Raw genomic sequence first — 18,938 nt, 5'->3', positions numbered from 1 at the left:
TGAAGGGGAGGTCCCGGAGGGCCTGAGGATTCAGAGGAGCTATTTCTGACCGCTTGGAAAGTGGTGCACACCTGGTGTCCACTCGGAAAGTGGGAAGTGGCGCTGGAGGCTCTTAACCTCCCCGTTTACTCTGCAAAGAGCCACACTCCCCTAACTTCCCCCTTCCCCAGGGGCAGGTGATCTGTAGAAGTGTGGCCATTTAAATTCACCATTTCAAATACTTGAGGGTGCTCACTTGAGCGGTAAAGCATCTGCCTGCAATACAGGAGACTCAGGAGACCCGGGTTTGATCCCTGGGTTGGAAAGATCCCCTGGAGGAGGAAAGGGCAGTCTGCTTCAGTATTCTTGCCTGGAGAATCCCACGGACAGAGGAGCCTGGCGGGCTACCGTCCATGGGTTGGCAAAGAATCGGACACAGCTGAGCAACTGAGCACGCTAGCACAAATACTTGAGAGCACAAACCCCAGTATGAAGGCTTCCACTTCTCAGCACCCTGTGGGAGCAAGGCAGAGCCCCATGGTCCTAGGGCAAGGCCCAGAGTGCTGCGGCCCCAGACTGCTGTTCTGACACCCCTGCCTCTTTCCTTGGGCCCCCCACCTTGGGATGGCTGCTGGCCCACGCTCTCCACCGAGGATTCAAAACTAGCCCAGAGCATCTGGCCGATGGATTGCCCCTTTAAGATTGCTTCTGTACAGATTGCAGCTCTATAAGAGGGGCTGGGACCACCCGCCAGGCCACTCAGTCTAGGGACGTTCTTTTGGAAATATAGCCTCCTTTCAAGAAGCAAACAGGTCCAGGAGAGACCTCTCCCATGACCTCCCTGGGGTGGGGGATGGTGAAGTGCTGGCTTGCTTCTGTGTTTGGGAAACTCGGGGTGTCTCAGGGTTGGAAGACTCTTCTAGAGCACTCAGGGAACATCAAGAAAGTTCTGGCATCTCCTCTACCAAGGTTGTGGCATCCTTCACAGCTCCATGGGCCACAAGAGCGTCTTGAGGACAGGCTGCCCTCTCTCCCCTGTCCTCGTCCTCAGAGGCTCGTCCCGTGTCAGTTGGTTCCGCATCAGGTGCTTCTGTGTTGCCCTCCGGGGATGCCCCCATCTAGGGCTCCTCTGAGGCACCCACATGCTGTCAGTGGCCGAGGCTGGAAAGGAGGGCACGTGTGGGCCCACGGCTTGGCCCTCTCTCCAGTCGCTATGAGAAAGATAGGTCTCTCACCAGCTGTTCCTAGTCTCAGATTTCCTTGAAACTCATCACCATCTCATCGAATACTTCAAGATTTCCTTCCAGAAGGAAACAGCCCTGCTGCTGCCGGACCACGTGCATCGTCCGGCGTCTGCATTATTGCAGAGAGAGTTGCCCTCTGCCCTGTGATGAGCCTGGGGAGGGAGACAGCCAGCAGAGGAGGAACCAGAGTGTGAACGCTGGCCGGTAAGCAGATGAGAGTCTGAGCATCCTCAGAGGGGACCAGTGCCACACTCGGCTATACAGACTTTTCATCAGATGTTCCCGGTCTCACCTGGAAAGAGAGGAAGCGGTGGCTGATCTTCCCAGGCTGCTCCCTGATTGCAAAGCCCAGAGGAAGAGCCTTGGTCAGACCATAGGTGTGTGTGCATGCCTAGTTGTGTCCAGCTCTTTTGCGATCCCCTGGACTGTAGCCCACCAGGCTCCTCTGTCCATGGAGCTTTCCAGGCAAGAATACTGGAGTGGGTTGCCATTTGCTACTCCAGAGGATCTTGCCTACCCAGGGATGGAACTCCCATCTCTTGTGTCTCCTGCGCTGGCAGGCAGAGGCTTTACCACTGCACCACCTGGGAAGCACAGACCACAGGTCCAGCCCCTCAGGACCGGCAGCCCGCTGCTGTTGCCTGGTGCTGGTAGCCTTCACCCACTGGGTTCTCTGAGAGGGAGGCCTGGTTGCAGAGGCCAGTGGGCTAAGTAAATGACAATCAGTCCATTGAAAGGGCATCCTGTCAAGTGTGGGGGCGGTAGCCTTGGGACAGAGTAATTGGATCCAGGTAAAAGTTGCTGCCCCCCCCCCCCCCCCCCCCCCGCCATTAGCTCAGCATCAATTCCTCTTCATTGCCTTGACTTCGGTTACTAGAACCCAGCTGACAGCTCTGGTCTGGTTTAGCAGTGCCAGCCCTGGAGCACGCCCTACCCACGGGATGTCTGGTGGGCCCCAGCCCCCAACTAGACCCTCGGTTTTCCCGTCTCCCAAGGAGAAGGAGCAGAGGGTCACTTTGACTTTTTTTTCTTTTCTCAAATAGTAATAGGGGAAAACAAATACAGAAGCCGACACGGTTCTCTTAAGTGTGTCGAACAATGCCTTTGCAACCCAAACTCTAGCTCCTGGGTGCTGGCCACGGGCCAGGGATGGTGGTGGGGGTGGGGAAAAATTGCTTTGCTGGTGAGGCTGGTGATGGGACCCTCCAGCCTGCTGAGTCCAGGAGAGGAGTAGGCTCCTTAGACTGTGAATTCCTCTTCTCCGCGGCGGAGGTCTGAGGATCAGCCGATGCCACTTCCCAGAATAGCAGTCTCAGATGCCACGTTCCAGGCGAGCGGCTCCTCAGAGGCAGGCGGGGAAGGGGGACCCGTTATGTTGCCTGCTGGCTGTTCCCAGCAGAGGCAGCCAGGGGAGACACTGGGGCGCAGTGCGGTGGGGGCGGAGGCGGCAGTAGGGGGAGGCCATGCATCCTTCCCACTTGGAAAGCCTGGCATTCTGTCCATCCCCAGGAGGAGAGACCCTTGTCACAGACACACTTCCCTTCCCCAGCTCCGAGAAGATGAGTCACCAGCTCACAGCTTCTGCTCTCTTTCTCCCACTGGCAGCACAGAACTGTCTGAGAGCCCCCTCCACTGGGGCAGAGTCACAAAGTTGGCTCTGAGGCGCCCCGCCTCTTTGGGCAGTCTAAAAGCGTTCCCTCCCATGCTTGCATGGCCCTATGCACGCTCACGGACTGGTAAAAGCCAGGACTCCCCGGCAGCTCTGACACAGGCCCGGTGCGTGAGCCCCCGTCTCCCCCGCCTGTTCGTGTTCTCTGGGGCTCATAAACGCTGAGGAAGAAAGGCCTGGAAGCGTGGCCCAGCCCAGGCCTATCTAGCGCTCGCCCCACTCCTCCACTCCAGCGGCGATTTGTTGACACCGACTTCCTGGGTACCTAGAGATGGCGTTCTTCTTCCCTCTCTGAGAAGCAGCATAGAGAAGTGAGGAGCGGAGCCTCTTCACTGGCGTGTCTGGGAACCGTGGCCAGGGCGGCGGCCCCAGAGGCTGCTACTGTCGGCATTGTCGCTGTCGTCGCTGGGGACTTCATCTCTAGGGAGTCCCCTGTTATCAGGAGCTCCAGGCTAGTTAGTAAGACTGCAGGAGTGGAAGAGGCGGCACAGGGAGCCTTGCCATTAAAGGCGTCCTACTTGGATTTCCCTGGTGGTCCAGTGTTTAGGAATCTGCCTGCCGATGCAGGGGACATGGATTCAATCCGTGGTCCAGCAAGACCCCACACGGCACGGGGCAGCTGGGCCAGTGCCCGTGGCTGCACCTACTGAAGCCTGTGCCTGGAGCCTGCGCTCTGCATCAAGAGAAGCCCCCACAGTGAGAAGTCCCCGCACTGCAGGAAGACCCAGCCCAGCCAAAAGTAACCAACAAATTGAATTTAAAAGTCACCTCACTTACTTGATGCCAACAATATGCATGTGGCCAGAGAAAGAGCATCATTCAGTAAGGACGCCCGAGCACAGGGTTTCACCCGGGGAGCATGTGCCTGGCAGGTCTGTGCAAAGGGTGATGTGACTCTGCTGTGTTGCCAGCGCCTCCCTTCCTGTAGGGCTCTCGCCAAACTGTGTGTGACTCTGGTCTTTAAAGAGGGTGTTTTAAATGTGACCCTGGCCTCTGGCTTCATCCAGGCTGTTTGCTGTCTAAAAGGAATCTGTTCGTGCCAGGCTTGTCCGTGGACAGCATGGTCGTGGAACCCCTTTGGAGGGGCTGTCGAGGATCTCCCTCAGTCTGATTTCACCTTACTTGCAGACTTTGGAAGCTCACCTGACATAAGCCACAGTGGAGCATGCTTTTCTGTGCTTGCACAGGCTCACCTTACCTGTGTGCACAAAGAATGCTTTCAAATGGATTTTCTTTATTTTAGTTATTTATTTATTGTTATTTACATTTTTAGCTGCACTGGGTTAAAAGCTGCACTTTGTTGCTGCGAGCAGGGTTTCTCTAGTTGCGGCGAGTCGGGGCTCCTCTGTAGTTGCAGTATGCGGGCTTCTCGTTGTGGAGCATGGGCTCTGGGCACAGGCTTCAGGAGTTGTGGCCCTTGGGCCCTGGGCACAGGCTTCAGGAGTTGTGGCCCTTGGGCTCTGGGCACAGGCTTCAGGGGTTGTGGCCCTTGGGCTCTGGGCACAGGCTTCAGGGGTTGTGGCCCTTGGGCTCTGGGCACAGGCTTCAGGGGTTGTGGCCCTTGGGCTCTGGGCACAGGCTCAGGAGTTGGGGCCCTTGGGCTCTGGGCACAGGCTCAGGAGTTGTGGCCCTTGGGCTCTGGGCACAGGCTCAGGAGTTGTGGCCCTTGGACTCTGGAGCACAGGCTCAGGAGTTGTGGCCCTTGGACTCTGGAGCACAGGCTCAGGAGTTGTGGCCCTTGGGCCCTGGGCACAGGCTCAGGAGTTGTGGCCCTTGGGCTCTGGGCACAGGCTCAGGAGTTGTGGTGCTTAATTGCTCTGCAGCATGTGGGATTTTCCCAGACCAGGGATTGAACCCTTGTCCCCTGCATTGCAAGGCAGATTCTTAACCAGTGGACCACCAGGGAAACTCCAAACAACGCTTTTGAGAAATACTTGGCAGGAATCATTGGAGGATGGTTTTTCAGGCTTCCAAGCCCCAGAAAACCAAAGCTAGGGGCCCTCCTGGAGGGCCAGTGTTGGGGTGCCAGCCCCCGAGAGGCACCGGTGGCTCCACATGCTGGGGTTCACCCGCTTTTGCAGCTCTCTCACCCTGAGTCAGGCTGGCCCATGTGGCCAGGGGAGATCACAGAAGCAATGTCACGTCCAAGGTTAGGTTCTAAAAGGTTACAGCCTCCATCTTAGGCGGGCATCTCCTCTCTCTCAGATCACTTACTTTAGAGAAAGTCGGGGCAAGTTAGGGAACCCTGTGGTGAAGCTCATGGAAGGACTGAGGCCGGTGACCCCCAAGTCACCTGAGAAGCAGTTCTTCCAGGCCAGTCAAGCCTATGCTGACAGCAGCCCCCCGCCCCCATGAAAGCCTTGGGGGCAGCCTCCCCAGAGACCCTGAGTTAGAGCCCCCTGGCTAAGCTGCTTCTGGATTCTTGACGCTCGGAAACTGCACAGGATAATATGTATTTGCTGTTTTTAAGCCTCTCCATTTGGGGGGAGTAATTTGTTACGCAGCAGTGGATGACCTTTTCATTGTGTTCATGACATGTGACATTGTGTTCATGGAAACAGTGACATTTTATTGTCATGGGCTCCAAAATCATTGCAGATGGTAACTGCAGCCACAAAATTAAAAGACGCTTGCTCCTTGGAAGAAAAGCTATGATAAACCTAGACAGTGTATTAAAAAGCAAAGACATCACTTTGCCAACAAAGATTCATATAGTTGAAGCTGTGGTTTTTCTGGTAGTTATGTATGGATGTGAGAGTCGGAACATAATGAAAGCTGAGTGTCGAAGAATTGATGCTTTTGAACTGTGGTGTTGGAGAAGACTCATGAAAGTCCCTTGGACTGCAAGGAGATCCAGCCAGTCCATCGTAAAGGAAATCAGTCCTGAATAGTCATTGGAAGGACTGATGCTGAAGCTAAAACTCCAATACTTTGGCCACTCGAGGCAAAGACCTGACTCATTTGGAAAGATCTTGATGCTGAGAAAGATTGAAGGTGGGAGGAGAAGGGGATGACAGAGAATGAGCTGGTTGGATGGCATCACCGATTCAGTGGACATGAGTTTAAGTAAACCCCGGGAGTTGGTGATGGACAGGGAGGCCTGGCGTGCTGCGGTTCATGGGGTCGCAAAGAGTCGGACACGACTGAGCGACTGAACAATAGCAACAAGTGAAAGACCCGCAAACACAGGGCTCCAGGACCCTGGGTTGAATGGATCGTCCAAGAACTCTGTTCTCCAGCAGGCACGGCCTCCCCCTCTGCCTCAGTTCTTCCCTTGTGCCTGCCTCTGACTGCTTCCCTTCCTTTGTTTTTGTCTTACTTAGCGAGGCCAGCCTGAGCCACAGTGAACAGCAGGACACCCTCCAGGAGATGGCCTTGGACAGCAGCCTGAACTACATCTGTAAGGTGAGTCCCCCCCATCCTTGTGCTCGCTCTCAATCCAGACCCACTCAGCATCTAACTCAGGGGGTCCCACTGGGCACCATCACAGGCACTTTGCTGGCTGCCAGGATGGATGCTACAGAAGCTGGCTCCCTCCACGCCTGTGCCTGCCCCTGACGACCCCTGGAGGTTCGACTTCAGGCCTCGTTACTTTTCTCAGCTCCTTCCCAGTACAGCTGGGGGCTCGCAGTGTCAGGGAGGCACCCCTGCCCTAGCGCTCTCTCCTCTCCAGTTCCTGACACTGTGCGCACTGGCCCAGCCAGGGGCCTACACCGACCGGAACCTTCTGGACCTGATTGAGCTGCTATGCCGAGCTGGCCTGGACACCAGACTTCGCCTGCTGCCCAAGACTGATCTCCAGCAGCTCCTGCTCCAGCTCCTGGAGAACATCCGAGAGTGGCCGGGAAAGGTGCTGTGGACCCCTGAGTCAAAGCCCAAGCCCCCTGGCCTCACCTGTGAGGCCGCCAGGGCGTGCTCTTGGGCCCTGGCGGGGCCCACGCTGCTCCAGTGGTCCTCCCCTCTGCTCTCCAGGCCTTCCCACTGAGTGGGCAGGTGGGAGGTCAGGGTAGGAGGCGCCCTGCCTCTGGAAGCCCAGCTGGGTGCCCTCTGTGCCCCCACAGCTCCGGCAGCTGTGCTGCGCCCTGAGTCGAGCGTCTGATCACCACCACAACCTGCTGGCACTAGTGCAGCTCTTCCTGGATGTGACCCCCCGGAGCAGGTGGGTGCTGCCCCACCTCCGTCTCCCCTCCCTCTGAGGTTCATCCTCACCCCCGTGACACCCTTTGGGGTGTGGGGGATCCACCGTCCGCCCTATCAGTCCCCACAGACCTCCCCCTCCCGCCCAGTGTCAAAAACCCAGGAGCAAGAACTAAAATTACAGCTCACTAATGACTTCATTACCAAACGGAAAAAAAAGCCTCATTTTCTTAACACGGTCTTATTAGCAAAACAATTGCCTTGGACAATTAGCCTCAGACTCACAGCACCCCCACCCGCCTTCCAGACTGCTCCCCCCACCCCCCCACCCCCCCGCCCCCCCGCCCCCGCCCGCAGCCCTCATGGAGGTAGGGTTCCTCCTCGCCATTCAGACATCAGCTGCGCAGTGTCCCCCCCATCAATCCCCTTGACACCCCCGCTCAAACTCTCTGTTCATCGTTCTATTCTCTGCGCGGCACTGATCTCGGCCAGAAATTTCTTTATATTTGTTTCCTTTTTTTAAAAATTTAATTAATTTGTGGCTGTGCTGGGTCTTCCTTGCTGAGTGAGGGCTTTCTCTAGTTGCAGTGAGCGGGCTTCTCATTGCGGTGGCCTCTCTCGTTGCAGAGCACAGGCTCTAGGCGCTCAGACGTCAGTAGTTGCAGCTTGAGGGCTCAGTAGTTGCGGCACATGGACATAGTTGCCCTGAGGCATGTGGGATCTTCCCAGACCAGGGATCAAACTCATGTCCCCTGCATTGGCAGGCGAATTCTTAACCCCTGGGCCACCAGGGAAGTCCTGTATGTTCCTTGCTCATGGCTGCCTCTCCTCCTTATCACCTCCAGTGAGCAGGTCCCTTATTGGGGTCACTGTCATATCACCCCTCATCCAGAACAGAGCCTGGCACACTGTTGGCACTTTGTAAATTCTTCTTGAATGAATGAATGTGCCAAACAAACAGAATCAGCCTTCAGGGAGATAAGAACCAATTTTCTGTACCCACTCCAGGCTCCCCTTCTCCCCTCCTTCCTTCTCCTACTTGAGGGCACAGCCCCAGGGAGTCCCTTTCCCTTCCCTGCGCAGGCCTCTCCCCACGTCCCCTCCTCTCCTCTCTAGGTCTATTTGCAGCTGCTCCTACCTAGAATGGCGCTTCCCTGGTGGTGTGGTGGTAAAGAATCTGCCTGCCAGTGCAGGAGACCTGGGTTCGATCCCTGGGTCAAGAAGATGCCCTGGAGAAGGAAATGGCACCCCACTCCAGTGTTCTTGCCTAGAGAACCCCCTGGACAGAGGAGCCTGGTGGGCTACAGTCCACGGGGCGGCGAAGAGTCGGACACAACGCAGCAACTAAACAACAACCATCACCACCTCGAACGACACCTCTTCCCACCTTCCAGCCAGGCTGTCCTGGATCCCCTCCAGGGAGACCCGAAGCCTTCACAGGCACTCCCAGCTCCTCCTCCGCAGCCTGTTTGTTCTGTGGCTGCACGTGACTGTCATGTCTCTGCCGGGCCTTGCTCCCCATCGCCTGCACTGAGGAGTGCAGAGGGCTGAGCCTGGCCTCTGGGCCGCTTGTGGTCCAGCCCCAATTTCCTGTTTGGTCCAACTAGGCCATGTGATTTGTATGGTGATTTTCACTTTTATATGTATGAATATTTACATGTATGGACATGTGTCTGTGTACTGGCAGACCTCGCTGTATTGTACTTCTTCACGTTACTGCGCTTCACAAATACTCCACTTTCTGCAAGTGAGGCTTTGTGGCGGCCCTGCATTGAGCGAGTCTGTCAGGGTCACTTTCCCAGCAGTATCTGCTCACTTTGCGTCTCTGTGTCACCTTTTGGTAATTCTCGAAATATGGCAAGCTTTTTCCTTAGTGTTATATTTGTGATGATGGCCTGTGATCAGTGATCTTGGATGTCACTGTTGTGAAAAGGTTAGGACTCACTCTCTGAAGGCTCAGATGATAGCATTTTTTAACAATGGAAGGTTTTTAATTAAGATAGGTACATTATTATTTCAGACATAATGCTGTGGTACACTGATAGACTACAGAATTAATACAACTTTTGAAAAAATTTTATTGAATTGTAGTTGAGTTGCAATGTTTTGTTTGTTAGTAATTTCTGCTTCACAGAAAAGTGACTCAGTTGTACATATGTATATTCTTTCTCATACTCTTTTTCATTGTGGTTTATCACAAGATAGTAAATATATAAACTGAGCTATACAGTAGGACCTTGGTGTTTATCCATCCCACATATAACAGTTGATATCTGCCAATCCCAGATTTCCAATACTTCGCTCCCCCCAGCTTCCTCCCACTTGGCAACCATAAGTTTGTTCTCTATGTCTGTGAGTCTGTTTTCGGTTGGTAGATATGTTTATTTGTGTCATATTTTAGATTCCACATAAAGTGATACCATGTGGCGTTTGCCTTTGTCTTTCTGACTTACCTCACTTAGTATGGTAATTCTAGGATCATCCATGTTGCTGCCAATGGCATCATTTCCTTCTTTTTTACGGCTGAGTAGTATCCATTGTATATATGTACCATCTCTTTCTTATCTACTCATCTATTGATGGACATTTAGATCGCTTCCGTGTCTTGGCTGTTGTAAATAGTGCTGCCAGTAACATATATCTTTTCCAGTTATAGTTTTGTCTGGATATATCCCCAGGAATGGAATTGGTGGATCATTTGGCAACTCTATTTTTAGTTTTCCGAGGAGCCTCCATGCTGTTTTCCATAGTGGCTGCACCAATTTACATTCCCACCAACCGTGTAGGAGAGTTCTATTTTCTCCACACCCTCTCCAACATTTATTGTTTACAGAATTGCTAACGACGGCCATTATAACTGGTGTGAAGTGGTACCTTGTTGTTGTTTTGATCGGCATTTCTCCATCTTTTCATGTGCCTATTGGCCATCCGCACGGCGTTTCTCCATCTTCTCATGCACCTATTAGCCATCCGTACGGGGTTTCTCTGTCTTCTCATGTGCCTATTGGCCATCTGTATGTCTTCTTTGGAGAAATGTCTCGTTTAGATCTTCAGCCCATTTCTCGATTGGATTGTTTGGGAGTTTTTTGTTGTTGAATTATAGGAGCTGTTTGTATATTTTGGAAATTAAACCCTTGCCAATCACATCATTTGCAAATATTTTCTCCTGGTCTGTACAACTTTTATATGCACTGGAAAATCAGAAGATCCGTGCGGCTTGATTCACTGTAGCATTTGCTTTACTGTGGTGGCCTGGAACCAGACCTGTAATTTCTCCAGGGTGTGCCTGCACGTGTGTGTGTGTGATGGACCGCATCGTTCTCCATAGCTGCATGGTGTTCCCTGGCTGTGCGTGCAGCCAGTCCCTGGTTGTCATATTTGTCCAGCATGGGAGCTTCGATAGGATAAGTTCTTTGAAACTGCCATCCTAAAGTATGAACATTTAAAATTTGGTCTCCGAAAAAGAAGCCATGCTGCTAAGTCACTTCAGTTGTGTCCGACTCTGTGCGACCCCATAGATGGCAGCCCACCAGGCTCCCCCGTCCCTGGGATTCTCCAGGCAAGAACACTGGAGTAGGTTGCCATTTCCTTCTCCAGTGCATGAAAGTGAAAAGTGAAAGTGAAGTCGCTCAGTCATGTCCGACTCTTAGCGACCCCATGGACTGCAGCCCACCAGGCTCCTCGGTCCATGGGATTTTCCAGGCAAGAGTACTGGAGTGGGGTGCCATTGCCTTCTCCCGTCAATAATAGACATGAAAATGCCTGTTTCTCCACTCTCTTATTAGCGCTCTCATTCTCAATGTTGTTTTTAAGTTTTAGTCAATCGGGTAAGTGAAAAGTCTCATCCTGTGATTCTAATTTTCATTTCCCTGGTTGCCAGCGAAACTGAGAATCTTTTTCTGTGTTCCTTTGGTGTAAATTATCTCTTGATATTCCTCACCCATTTTCCTATCCGATAATTTTTCTTCTTCTTCTTTACATATTTATTTATTTGGCTGCCTCTGGTCTTAGTTGAGGCATGTGGGATCCCGGACTCTAGTTGTGGTATGAAGGCTCAGTAGTTTCAGCGTCAGGCTTAGGTGCTCCGCAGCATGTGGGATCTTCGTTCCCCAGCCAGGGATCAAACCTGTATCCCCTGCATGGCAAGGCAGACTCTTAACCACTGGACCACCAGGGAAGTCCCTCTTCTTCTTAATTATATTGATTTGTAGGTTGTTTATTACGTATGTTTTGGGCACCATGTTTTCTCCTAAGCCTGTAAATTGTCCTTTGTAAACCTTTGTGTTTATCCTTTCACGAAATGATTATTTTTCCTTTTCCAGTAAACTTTTCATTTCAGAATAGCTTCAGACTTTCAGAAAAGTTACTGTACATAGTACAGAGGGTTGACTTGTAGTTGAATCTTTCTGGCTTGAAAAGGAAGGCCTTCCCCACCCCAAGAGCATAAAAATATTGTGTTCTATTTTCCTTCAGTACTTATATAACTTTGTTTCTCTTGGCTCCTAATCCCATCTGGAATCCATTTTTTGCAGGTACAAAATGGGGATCTAACTTGATGTTTCTCCCCACCCTCAAAGAGCCAGTGACCCAATACCAGTTCTCTTCAGTCTTAATAATCTGTCCCTTCCCAAAAGATTTGAAACTGCTTTTGTCACACCCTGAATTTGTGACATCCTTCATCTGTTAGCCAAACTGAGACTTCAGATTCCAGAAGTCAGTCTCTTTCAGAGGGTGTCTTTTTGGAGCTCCAGTGCCCTTGGCAGATGCTCCTTGAATACTTGGAGTGAATATCGTGGAACAGACTTAACCTGCTTTTGAACAGACACACCAAGTAGTGCTCAAACCTGCTGTTGAGCACTTTGCTGAGAAAGAGGGCTCCTCCCCGGGGCGGATATCATTTCATTTATTTAGAACTTGTATTTCTTTTTTCTAAATAGATAAAGCACTCCAATTGGACAAAATTCAACAAGGACCAGGGAGCGCCTCTAGAAAATGCGCCCGTCCCCCTCCCCCACGCCTGTGCCACCCAGCCTGTCCCCATTTCTCATCTGCTCTTGCGTACAGCTTGTCCTCCCCGCCCCTCTTTCCACTTCAGCGTAGGTTTTGGCAGCCGTTCCAAACTGGATCGGAAAGAGCTCCTAACTCTCTTCCACAGCTGCCCTGTGTTTCCTGTGGTCTTAGTTAGCTGCCCCCTCCCCTCGCCGTGCCCCCCGTGTTGGTGGCCTTGTCCCCCCTTCCTCTCTGGCGGCTGCGCCACCGGGCTCGGTGCCCAGACCAACCCGGGACGGAGGGCGTACTGTTGTGCGAGGGGCTGCCACTGCCTCTGTCTGTTAAGCACAAACGATCACACCAACACTGCTGTGCCGCCCGCGCTCTCCCCGACCTCCTCAACCAGGGATGCGCTGTTAAGCTGAGGGCAAAGTGCAGCTTAGCAGCGTCCTTCAAGCAGCCCCATCTCCCACAACCGTCGCCTCTCCACGTCACCCTCCAAGGCTGGCTGCAGCTCACTGTCTCCAATCTCTTGCCAGTGTGACCGTCCCCATGCTGTCCGGCGGCGGGATCCTGCTTCTGGTGCACATCTGGCCCTGTCGCTCCTTCGCTTAAAATCCTTCAGACTTATGTGCCCAGGATGAAATTCAAACAGCCCTGCCTGGTGCGCTAGGGCCTTCCTGCCTGCTTTCCAGAACCTTCCATGTCCCTCCACGTTCCCCAGCCCCTCAACCCCTGCAGGCTTCCACGCTCCAGCCCTATCCTGAAGCTGTGCTGCTACCCAAACCCACGAGGAGCAGTTGTCTCGAACGTTTCAACGTCTGTTCCCTCTTTGCCAAAAAACCTCTTTGCCTGGTCAACATTTCCTCACCCCCAAGACTAGGCTCCGAGGAGGCAGCTCCTCTTTGTAGAAACCTCTGGATGCAGAATCCTGGTTGTTGGTGCCCTTCGTTGACCCCTTGGGCTGTGAGTATCCTGAGGACAGGGGCTGTGACTTTGCACTCTGGGTCCCTGGAAGCCTGACACAGGAGAGGGAGCTTGCTGGTGGAGAGCTGGCTTCTGAAGGGCAGATTTCAAAAAGCAGAGAGCGAGAATTTTTTAGTAGCAGAATCCAAAGACAAAGTGGCTTAGGTGGGCCAGGAGATCCTACAGGTAAGACTTTGAACATGGATTGCAAATGGACCCAGTGAGGGAAAAAGCAGGAAGTATTAATATCTAGAGACGGCATGGTCTGCACCCAGAGCTCATCATGCATGAACTCGGATCTTGAAAGATACAGAAGAAAGAAAGAAGGCAAGGCACATGGAAAAATAACAGGAACCAGATGAACCGCTGACAGTTCTTTTGGGAATAGCTAAAGCCCATGGAAGGAGCTTCTGTATACATATATATATTTATATATATATTTTGGCCACACCAAGAGGCAGTGGGATCTTAGTTCCTTGACCAGGGATCGAGCACACACCCCCTGCAGTGGAAGCGTGGAGTCCTAACCACTGGACCACCGGGGATGTCCCCTGTGTGCTTATTTTTGATGCAAGGAGTGCTCTTCTGGGCTGACAGGGAAATGATAACCCTGGTAAAGAGAGAACACCACCATGTAATTCCTGTTTTGTTTCTGTCTTCTTTGTGAAGGAGCCTAATTTTTCATCTGGACTGGATTATTGATCCAAGGGGATTGCAGCCTGTAATAGCAGGGGAAGACGGGATGGCAGCATCTGACTGGGTGGAATGAGTTGAGGTCCCCTCCACATCTGTCTGTCCTGCACGATGTGGGGGTGCCCTGACTCCACAGAGATCTCTGGGGAAGGGAGAGCTCCCCGGGGGATGAAGAAGAAGGGTGCCCTTCTTCACTCAGCGCTGTGGACTTGACGCTTTCCTCAGCAGAACTCCTCAGGGGAAAGCTTGTGAGCGCATACATAGAAAAGGAAGCTCTGCTTTCTAGGATTCCTAAGAATAAATCATACCAGCCTAGCCTCATTTAGTTTTTGATAGGCTAACCAGAAGAATACCCTGGAGAGGGCTGTCTGGGTTCTGCAGGGCATTTGATGGAGACGCACATCCTATCTTGCCACAACATACAGAAGTGTGGGCTGAAGAGTGATGTCCAACTAGACGGACTTGTCGCAGAAGGTGCCACTGGCCATCAGGGTCCGCCTGGAGGACAGGTGCGGGTGCCCCCAGAGCTCTGTCTCCACTGACAGGTGGGCCAGCACAGACCCAAGGTCTTGGACGAGGCCATTAACCGAACAGTGGTCGGGTTCATACCTAACGTGAAGGCAACTGACAGCGAAGATCCCCGAAGATCCCACAAGACAATGATGATGGGCTGAGTGGGAGAGAGACTGAGCTGCACAATGAAGGACAGGATCTAGGAAATGGGATTGGACAGCCAGAGGTGTGAGCTAGACTTTGGGCTCAGCCTGTCAAGAGCGTAGCGTTGAGGGGCTCCCCCCAAAATAAGGGTCCACTTCAGTTCTGAGCGCCTTGCTTGATGAGAACGTCAACAACCTCAAGGGCTTTCAAAAGAACCCACCCAGAATGGCAAAAAGATTCCAAAACACAGAGAAGAGTAGCTGTTACCCTAGGGGGAGGGATAGTATGCACAGTATGCGACTTTTTTCTTTTTTAATATTTATTTATTTGGCTGTGCTGGGTCTTAGTTGCAGCACGTGGAATCTAATTTCCTGATCAGGGATTGAACCCAGGCCCCCTGCTCTCGGAGCGCAGAGTCTCAGCCACTGGACCACCAGGGAAGTCCCTGGAGACTTTTCTTCAAGTATGCGGAGGCCCTGACTGACTGGACGGATATGCGGGTCCCCGGACATGAGACCAGGTGACTTTTCAGGTGTTCTTAGGGGTCTAGGTTTCATCATAATACCAGAAAGAGAGAGAGAGAGGGAGGGAGGAAGGGAGAGAGGAGGATGGCAGTCCGGATGTGGCTGTCATTGTGAACTTTGCTAAGTGGCAGTCACCTTCTTGTTTGGTTGTAATGTACATGCAGGAGAGGACATGTCAGACGTGGACACTGGGCACTGTGCCGGGGCTGTGCCCCACCACTGCGTCACCAGCCAGAAACACCTGCTCCCCTAGAAGGTCCCTGGACCCCTCCCAGGCATTCCCTCTGCGGAAAGAACCACTTTGGCGGCTTTCATCCTGTGGATTTGCTGTGCTGAGCTTCAGACTCGGGTCCCAGTGGGACCATACAGTGTTCTGTCTCCTATCAGGCTCTCCTGGCATGGCCAGTGCTTGTGGGCGTCACTCATGGCAAAGCCAGCGATGATAGACAGCTCCTTCGCATTGCCTGGTGGGAGCCCCCGCGTGGGTCTGAGGCTGTCTGCATGCCGCCTTCTCTTCCTGTCTGCCCTGTGCTGTGTCCACGTTTATGAATGTCCCAGCAGGTGTGAGATGGCCAGGCAGACGGCTGAGGAGGTGACCCCCACCTCTGAGCCCAGGCCCCCATCTGCCTGCCCGGGCAACACGTGCTTACGTGCAGGACAGGAGACTCCAGGGGAAGGACCGAGGGGCAGGTGGCTGAGAGAAGGCAGTGCTGGGTGAGGGGGCCTGAGCGGCCCAGGAGAGGCAGGCCTGCTGACGCCCTGGGGCAGAGTGTTGGGCAGTGTTTCCACCGGGACCGGCAGACTGCTGTGGTTGCTTCCTGAACTGCCCTGGAGACATGGAAAAGGCCGTTCACACCTTTGGCCAGATGCCCAATGGCCTTTCTGGGCAGTTCAGCTTCGGCAGGATCCAGTTCCCATCCGAAGGGGCTCTGCTGACCTGTGTGGTGGTCCTGGCACCCTCCTGGCCTGTGCGGGCATGGGGCCTTTGCTGCCCCCAGAGCCCCAGCAGGCTGCCCCTCACAGGAGCTGGGGGGAGAGGGGCTGGAGGCTGTGAAACAGCGCCTGCGTTCCACGTCCGACCGGGCTCTGCTGTCGGTTTGGAAAAGTCATTTCCAAACCTCCCTGCGCCTTAGGCCCCTCCGTGTGCTGATCCAGCATCCTGGTCTTGCAGCAGCCCGCGGGGGTGGAGGGGGCAGGCTGCTGAAGGGGCCTGGCCTGGTGTGAGCTCAGTGGGCTGAGCCCGTTGCCTTATATGACAGTAGCTGGGAAGGTTCCAGGGCTTTCTGCGTCCTTTGTCCGCCTGTTTTGAGTTCCCGGGAGGCCTCCCGGGTGGGGTCAACCTCCCGAGCCGCAGGCCTCACCCCACTCCTGCCCCCGCCCCTGCTTGCGCCCTGTGCAATTTGGGTGGTGTTTGGGGTGAGTCTTGGCTTTTCCTCCTCTGTCCAGTAACTTCTCAGTGTAAAATTGAAAACCGGTCCTGTCTCCCTGCCTGTGTCCCAGTGGGAACTCAGAGGGCAGGGGACTGTGTTTAGAAGGCAGAGAAGGGCTGTGGGGATGAAAGGCAGTGGGCAAGCAGGGAACGCCGCCCTCAGATGTGGGTTTCTTTCATCCATTCGTCCCCTCGGTGCTCTTTCTCGTGCTTTTCTCTTTATTTTTCACCCCCGGACAACAGCTCTGTCCGCCTCTTCCCTCCTGGAACCAGCCCTGGCTCTGCCTGCACCCCCATCCAGGGTCGGCCCCTCCCCTCCCGCTGTGGGCAAGAGCGCTCCCGAAGGCTCGGATTTAGGTTAATGAAGCCCAGATGCTGGACTTGTGACTCCTGCTGCAAGTTCGCCTTGCAGCAGCGGCTGGAGGGGCTGGAGGGTCCGTCTACCTCCCACTGTGCTCCGGCCCAGCTGTTGCCGGGCCGGGCTGGCGGGGAACAGCTGGAGAGCAGGTTCTGGCCGACAGTGCGGCGGTGGTGGGCGGAGCCCAAGGAGAGACGGGGTGGAGCTCCGGGTGTAGGGCGGGGCCCTGCCTGCCTTCACCGGCAGGAGGCTGGTATGGGAGCGCTGGATGAGGGGCTCTTGCTTTCTGTCTCTTGGCGGAGTACAGATGGGATTGCCTCTCCCCAGGACTCAGGTGGTCGGTAGGAACACTGGCGCGCTCTGCAGAGGGAACCGGGGTCAGAGAGGGCCCCGCTCTGCCTAATGGCAGCTCTTTCCAGTCCAGGATGGCTGATCCCTCTCAGGGAAGCCAGATACAACACAAAGATCTCATGGGAGGAACTCATGCTAAGGGATTATTCCTTGTCTGTAGGATATTATTCCTTATCCATAAGAAATTCAAATTTAACTGGGCATCCTATATCATCCTATAACTCTGGGAGTTACTGAGGAACAGGGAGGCCGGCATGCTGCCAGTCCATGGGGTCACAGAGTTGGACACCACTTAGCGACTGAAGGACAACCACCACCTATATTTTTATTGGCTAAACTGGGCAGTCCTTACCCTACCCCCACCCCCGCCCAGCTGAACTTCTTCAAGTAATGGTTCTATTGAATTGCAGCATACAAACAGAACACCGACTGTAAGTGTGTACTCAGTGAATTTTCACAAGTCCAACACACGCATCACCCAGAAAGAAGGGAGGGGATCCCCCGGCGGTCCAGTGGTTAGGGCTCATCACTTTTCACTGCTGGGCACAGGTTCAGTCCTGGTCGGGGAACTAAGATCCTGCAAGCCATGTGGTGCGACCAAAAAAAACCCAAAAAGAAATAAAATGAAATGCGAACAGAACCAGCCCCCACCAAGGATAGCAGGACCCCCGTTTTTGTACTTAATCACACACACACGTGTAGTCTTTGGTAATGCTTCTTCCGCACAGCGCTGTGAGGTCACCCATGCTGCCGGGTGGGATCCTGGCTCATCCACAGTCGTTGAGTGCTGCAGATGGAGTCCAGTCGTCTGTCCGTTCGTGGACCGACATTGCACGTCTGCCTGTGTGTCTTTTCCTACGTCGTGTCTCTGTGCCGGGGAGGAGGACTGCTGGGTTGTGGGTGGGCACACACACCTCTTCAGCTTGAGCAGGCCTCGCCCGGCAGGTGACCGAGGTGGGTGTACGCATTTGTGTCCCAACCAGCTGTATGGGAACGTCCCCTGCTCTTTCTCATGGCTGCCCTTCTGGTATGGGGCATTGCTGCCTGATGGTGTTTTTTGTTTGTTCTCTTAAATCAAGAGCTTCTTGCATTGTTGATTCCTCTGATTTTCTTGAATAAGAATATAAACAAGGTGCCTGCCTCAGGTACCACCTGCTCAGCCCCATGGGAGGTTGGAGGAGGCCATTCGCACCTCCGTTCGTTCCCCACCAGCCAGGAGCTCCCCCCCCACCACATGAGGCCAGGGTGGGCGCAGGCCCTGAGGGAGTTGCAGGGGTGCCTTCAGCCCCACTGAGGGGGCGCCAGGCTCAGTCCTGCCTCCCCCAAGTGCTTCTTTGGGGAGATGCCATTTCTGAAGACTGCCTGCAGCCTGCCTTCCCCATGCGCCACCCTTCTGTTCCTCTCGGGGTCCTTCCGGGACGGGGGCGGGGTGCCTGCGGGGTCCCTCCAGCAGTGTTGCTACTCGAGGGCGTGTCTCCTCTACGGACCTGGTTCTGACCCAAGTGTTTTCCACCACGTTCCTTCGGTTTCCTCCGGCTTTAGGACCTCACCTTTGGTAATAGCTTTCTGTGGGAATTAGAGATTGTGGCCACAGCAGAATCCATGTCAGGGGCTGACCTCTGCTGCCCGTGTGGGCCACAAATGTGTGGAAGTGTGAGGAATATGTAACCCCCCCACCCCTCCTCCCGTCGCCCCCTCCAGCCTCTCCTGGCCACTGCCACCCCCAGCCCCATCCTCTGGTCTCTACTCCCCTCTTCTCTCTGCCTTTACTCATGCCAGCCCTCAGGGACCCATGAAAGCAGAGCCCGACTAAGTCAAAGGCCTCTCTTGGTAAATGTCACATTGCACTTGGAAATATGTGGGTTATTTTCACTTATCTTTTGGTACTGATTTCTAATGTAATTCCACTGATAACAGACTATGATTTTAGTACCTCTAGACC

At 53.8% G+C, this 18,938-nt stretch overlaps 1 protein-coding gene across 1 annotated transcript in view; it reads left to right on the top strand.

Annotated features, from left to right (window-relative positions):
* The window catches only part of FAM178B (family with sequence similarity 178 member B), a 96,315-nt gene that overhangs the window by 45,595 nt on the left and 31,782 nt on the right, over positions 1–18,938 (top strand). Inside the window, exons 9-11 of the mRNA XM_052649535.1 lie at positions 6,216–6,297; positions 6,566–6,742; positions 6,954–7,051. Coding sequence (XP_052505495.1) covers positions 6,216–6,297; positions 6,566–6,742; positions 6,954–7,051 — 357 coding nt within the window. The remainder of the gene's footprint in view (positions 1–6,215; positions 6,298–6,565; positions 6,743–6,953; positions 7,052–18,938) is intronic.

This window comes from Budorcas taxicolor, chromosome 11, assembly GCF_023091745.1.
Source record: "Budorcas taxicolor isolate Tak-1 chromosome 11, Takin1.1, whole genome shotgun sequence".
Lineage (NCBI taxonomy): Eukaryota > Metazoa > Chordata > Mammalia > Artiodactyla > Bovidae > Budorcas > Budorcas taxicolor.
The sequence above is the reverse complement of the archived record's forward strand: the minus strand, read 5'-3'. Positions and strand labels throughout refer to the sequence as shown.